The sequence below is a fragment of the Lutjanus erythropterus genome, chromosome 3 (assembly GCF_056507025.1).
Source record: "Lutjanus erythropterus isolate fLutEry1 chromosome 3, fLutEry1.hap2, whole genome shotgun sequence".
NCBI classification, from domain to species: domain Eukaryota; kingdom Metazoa; phylum Chordata; class Actinopteri; order Lutjaniformes; family Lutjanidae; genus Lutjanus; species Lutjanus erythropterus.
Genome location: NC_139319.1, coordinates 38,909,402 through 38,915,425, shown reverse-complemented (window position 1 = coordinate 38,915,425; position 6,024 = coordinate 38,909,402). Strand labels below are relative to the sequence as shown.

Sequence of the window (6,024 nt, the reverse complement as noted above, 5' to 3'; positions counted from 1 at the left end):
GACTAGTTTTTAATTTCCTCTCAAAGTCCCTGCGCTCTGCACTGAAACTGAACATCAAAGGTGAGGCAGGAGAGCGATGAGCGGAGGAGGGATGAAGGGGCCACCGTTTCAAACGGGAGCAGAAATGAGCCATAAAGGGAGGGGATCGGGGTGCATTTGCATAAAAAGGCAACTCGGGGTGAATTTCCATAGGGAGTATTGCGTTATATAGATGTGGAGTGCAGTGTGCTGGTCTCACTGCGCTACACGCTGCTGCTGCTGCTGTTGGAGGAGCTGAGAGAGCAGAGCAGACAGACAGTCAGAGGGTACCGCAGAAATAAAAAGGCTGAGGAGAGAGAGAGAGAGAGAGAGAGAGAGAGAGAGAGAGGGAGGGAGGAAAACCCTGAAGTGCTCCGGAGCAAAGGGGAGTATCCCGAGGTGAGGAGGAGAGAGAGGGAGCGGGCAGAGGACAGGAGAGAGGGATAAATAGCAGAAGAGAGGAGAGAAGAGGGGACACGGGCTGCTGCAGCCGGGGATACCTCCATACATCAAGATCAAACCTCAATTAGATGACAGTCTAATTAACGCTGCTGGACCGGACTGACTGCGCCAAAACGCGCACTCACATTGGGGATTTTCTCCTCCCGCACGTCCAACTTTTCTGCTCCTCCGCTTCCCGGGCTGACCCCCCCGGCTCGCCGGCTCGTACCGAGGCTCTCCCCGCTGCTCATCACTCGGATCTCCCGCGCGCTGTGAGCCGGATCGGGTGTGATCTGTGATGGGGGCAGCGGCGGCGGAGGTTGGGAGCTTCGCCAACGGATTTCTGGACAGCTTCGGCCCCGCGGGTGGCGCTCCGGCTCCCGTCGGCTCTCATTTCGTTCTCACCCCAGCCGGGGCGGTGGACTACAACTCGGTAACCGGACTGATGATGATGAACGGGGGACAGGGGCAGCAGCAGCAGGAGCACCTGGTGTCCGCCGAGAGGCTGTCCCGGAGCCTGGCGGACCTCAGCCATCTGAAGGGGATCCTGAGGCGGCGGCAGCTCTACTGCAGGACCGGCTTCCACCTGGAGATCCGTCCCGACGGCACCGTGCAGGGCACCAGGAAGGACCACAGCAGATTCGGTACGCAAAAAAAGCCTTTTTCATTATTATTATTATTATTATTATTATTATTATTATTATTATTTGTAGTAGTAGTAGTAGTAGGCTAGTAGTGGTGATAGTAATAGTAGTAGTAGTAGTAATAGTAGAAGTAGCCTAGTAGTGGTCAATTGAGAGATTTCTGCCAAAGACTCAGTGGCCCAACCAATGCTGGATTTTTGGCATCTAAGCCAATACTGATATTTGGGGGTAAAAAAAAAAATGCCGATATCGATATATTGGCCAATATAATTTCTACAGAATGATATTCATAAAAAATAATTTCTGCTGAAACACAAATAGAGCAAAAAACCCAAGTTAAGAAAAATGATGAAATATACATTAAGTACGACCTATAAAGCTAACAACTATAAACAGCGCTATGTTCCGTTACAAAAAAGAAGTTTTTTCACCAGTGTATATCGGGCGACATGTATGCCGATACGGGTATAGACAATATAGCTGTGATTAGCAGGGGTGTGACAACACATCGATTCGGATAGATAATCGATTCAGTGTTCAGCAATCTAATATGATTGATGCAAAGTGAAAATATCTACCTTTATCGTCATCTTTAAGATTCCCAAGCACTCAGATGTCTGGAGGAGTCATAAAATTATCGAATTTTTGTGGGTTGACATCACTGTAACTGATTGTGTTTAATGGACATACAGTATCTCTGATATCCATCACAGCCCTCGGAATTGAATTGAATGAAAATCGTATCGTAGTAGACTTTCTGAGATCAAAAACTATTGTCTCAATGTCCAAAGGATCAATATGATATCATATCATGACGAAATTTGTGATTTACACCCCTGGTGATTAGGATCAGTTTCACAACAAAATTGCACTAAAACTCCTGACGATTAGTGTTATTAGTTTCAAAGGTTTGATGACAGTGCTTTGAAAAACTCTCTAAATAAATACTGTTCGACATCAACGAAAAGTTAGCAAGTCAACCAGATGCAGGCACAGAAGCAACTTGGGTTTGTTTTGTCATTGAAAACACAATGACATTGCAAAGGACTTGATGCGATTTCAAATTGTTGAGAGATTTTCAACCGAAAAAATGGTGAAATGATTTCAGTGTGTGTATCAGAACATTTTCAGTATGTTTTAACAATCCTGTGATAATAAAATAAAATTTTGATCACTATTATCATGATATGAAATTTTCATATTGTTTCATCTCTAGTTGTGATAGGCCGATATCAGGCCACCAATATAGGGCCGATAATATTGATCAACCCATATATCAGTGAAGCCCTAGACTCTACTATAAGACACAGTAGTCTGACAGGTAGCTTATGCTCATGGTGGAGGCCCTGGAACACTGGCTCACTGTAGCTGCACCACTCCCACCCTCTTTATATAATCATAAAACTATTAATATCATAATATAATACCCCTGCTACTCCAGCAATACAGGTTACTATAATCAAATTCTGATAGTATATGTAGTAGCCTTCTGTGATGTCAGCAGCTACTGCTGTAACAATGAACTGTAGTCTGTGGTGCTATCAGTAGATGTTATAATGCATCCAGAGAAGATAAATATGCTTTCCAGGTGGGACACTTTGAGTATTTTATGTTTGCACATTTCCACCACATTTCCTCTCTGAGATTAGATTGAGAGCTTTTCTTTACTTTTACCAGCTTATCTTCACTTATCAAGATAAACAGCTGCAGCTTACGGCAGATCAAAAGTAGATCTCTTTGGTGCTGCGAGGCTGTAGCACTTCTGGCACTTGCTTTTATTCCATTTGAGACTTGGATGCAACTTCATGCCAGAGGCCGTTCCAGACTCAGAGTCAGCTGGTGTGGATATACAGTACATAGAGTTATTTACTGTGCTTTTAATGTTTTGAGTGCAGGTAGATTTCAGTCTTCAGATGTGCTGCTTTTGGCTAGCATATCTAATATTTCACCCATATATGATAGTGTAGGATACTGCAAAAGCTGTTGTCTCAAATCCTATTTGTGCTACATGATGTGTCAATGAGGCTGAATGTGACTATGATTAAGTTATTTTGAACAGAAGTGAATGTAATGTAATTTATTGTGTGTGTGTGTGTGTGTGTGTGTGTGTGTGCAGGTATTTTGGAGTTTATCAGTCTGGCTGTGGGACTGGTCAGCATCAGAGGGGTGGACAGTGGCCTCTACCTCGCCATGAACAGCAAGGGAGAACTGTACGGATCGGTGAGTACACACACTATTGAGTACACACTAAACACACACATCCATCTGCACACAGATGTACATCATAACCTACAGTCCTGTATACTAGGAGCCCACCCAGTTACTCGTAAAGCAAAAGGTCTTACCTATGTTAATCAATATTATTCCCTTCAGCTGAAGGATATTTTTATATATTTGTATATCTTCTCCATGGAGATTCTATTTCTAATGCAAGGCAGAATCTTTGGATTTATAAAACACTTTTTTTCCCACTGAAAGGCGAGGTGGTCATGGGCTTCAGGCAGTTCATAAAACTCCATTTTATGAAATACAAGATTTGCCCAAATTTAATGTGACTTCTGGTATAAACCACATCTTCTGGTCTTCTATCTGAATATAGATGCAGAGACAGGTAATTTTGGTGGTTGAACACATACAGATACAAATAATGACATCCCTGTGCACCACTTCTCAGCATATCTGATTTTCTGACAATTTGCATCACATAAGTCATATTTTCTTCTGCTTGTCTTTCTGCAGGAAAAGCTGTCTGCAGAATGTGTTTTTAGGGAGCAGTTTGAAGAAAACTGGTACAACACCTACTCATCCAACATCTACCGGCATGGAGAAAGAGGTGCATTTTACTTTGTCGCGCTAAACAAAGATGGTACGTCCCGGGACGGGACGAGGTCGAGGCGACATCAGAGGTTCACTCACTTTCTACCGAGGCCCGTGGATCCGGATAGAGTGCCGGAGCTGTACAGGGAGATACTGGGCCAGAGCTGAGACTGAGGGGGGGTGGCAGGGTGTTACCATGACCCTGTCAGAGCTGAAAAGCAACCCAAGTGCACCTAATCCCAACCCCTTTCTTGAGGGAGATGGAAGATCTTGTTGGTCTGGATGAAACAGGATGATGAGAGGTGCACCAGAAATCAACACTCCCCACCACTGGCATAGAGGAAGGAAAGAAACCCTCTCTGAAGCAGACTAGCCGAGGAGTTTGACTGAACAGCACCAGGGATCTTCTGTGAAAGGCCCTCATGACAGACACGGAGGCTACCTGGGCCCCTGGTATTGTCCCTTAATCGGCCTATGCAGAGGCCCTGGTGGCCAAACGATGATATATGGATTCCCTTTGAGTTAAATCCATCTACTGCTAGTCCAAACTGCATGTTCAAGAGAACTAAAGTGTGGGAACTAATAAGTGAGATTAACAACTGGCTGCTAGTAGCTTTTTACACCTGTGGCTGGTGAGTCTTGTCAATTCCACTGTTTTCAGTAGGCCTTTTAATTTTATTCAAAACACTACTGTGGCTGCTAAGTAAACGATTTATTATAAATGCATAATCCATAATACAGTGTGGCTGGTTTACACAAAAAGGTAGTTTTATGCACTGGAAAGCAGCCATGTCTGTTGGTGGAAACGGGTTGTGAGAGTCGGGGGAATCACCTGTATCAGACTCACATGGATGGATTCCCTTTGAAATGGCTCCAACGACAGATGGTGTGCAGAAAAAAAATATGACTTTTCTACAAAGTGCATGAGGAACAAGAGAAGAAGAAGTACAGAGCCGATGGAGTTTTTATAAGGACTTCTTCTGTGGTGTCCTGTGGTGGAATACTGCGTAGAACTCTAGAGAGACTTGTGAAGGAATTCTGTTGATCTCCCACTGACTGCAGTCAAGCAACCAGCACGGGACAGACAGAGACACCTTTACAAACCTGTTGACAGATTCTATTCTTATTTATGAGTTTTTGTTTCCTAGGACATACAGTATATTTATTTCATATATTTATTTATTTTGAGAATATATTTTTACAGGTATGAGATAAAATAAAAAAAAATCCAGAGCAAGCCTTGAGAAGTTTTCCTTATTTCTTGTGTTGTCATTAGTATATATGCTGTTTTATGCAGTGCAAGGTTTATTCAAAAAGGGTTGTAGGCTGTGGGTTCAGAGGGTTGATTTTTAAAATGGCCTTCATAGTATCATATGCATCTGTGATGAAACAATATCTTCCAAATTCCAAACAGTCTGTTTCTCAGGGCTCTGTTCTTTATACATGGATAACCAAGTTATCAAGATTAGCCTGGGACACAGAAAAATCTGCTGACCTCATGTTTTTATGTGAGTGGGCAGATTCACATTGGTAAATTAATAACAAATAAAGTAAATAAATTATTTGTTTTAACTTAAAAAAATTAATTAGACTAAGTTGTGCTGATTTAAACAAATACAAAACCAGTTGTACTTGAGAAAACATGTTGAGCAAGCTTGTTGAACCAACAACTCTTAAGTCACATTAATGAACATAACAAAGACATTTTTATTGCTTTTTACATTTTCTCATTTTCACGAGTCAGTTCTTCAAGTTCACACAAATAACTTACAGCTGCAGCTGCTCCTGCAGTTACTTTGTTCCAGCACTGGTACAAAGACCATACTTGAAACTCTTGCCAGTAAATTTATGAAATTCTAAGGATGCAGGGGTCGGGACTGGATTCAACACTGACATTCATCATGGTTTGCAGTGTTTTCATCATTTTGAAAACAAGCAACCATGACTCATCTTAAAGTATACTGGAGACAGAGCAAGTTTTTTATCATATATGTTTTCCAAATAAGAAACTTAACTTCAAGATAACTTAACACAGGATCAACAAATCAATCCTTGAAAGTGCCCTGTTCTTTCTCAGACTTGACAAGGCTCTTCCAGAACCTTA

General features: G+C 42.4%; 1 protein-coding gene across 1 annotated transcript; it reads left to right on the top strand.

Moving 5' to 3' along the window:
* The first annotated feature begins 254 nt into the window (after positions 1 to 254).
* Positions 255 to 5,433, top strand: LOC146330554 (fibroblast growth factor 20-like). The gene is made up of 3 exons (XM_084714194.1): positions 255 to 1,103; positions 3,220 to 3,323; positions 3,843 to 5,433. Exons 1-3 carry the CDS (start codon positions 758 to 760, stop codon positions 4,086 to 4,088), a joined length of 696 nt encoding a protein of 231 aa, XP_084570320.1. The 5' UTR covers positions 255 to 757; the 3' UTR covers positions 4,089 to 5,433.
* The last annotated feature ends 591 nt before the right edge of the window (positions 5,434 to 6,024 follow it).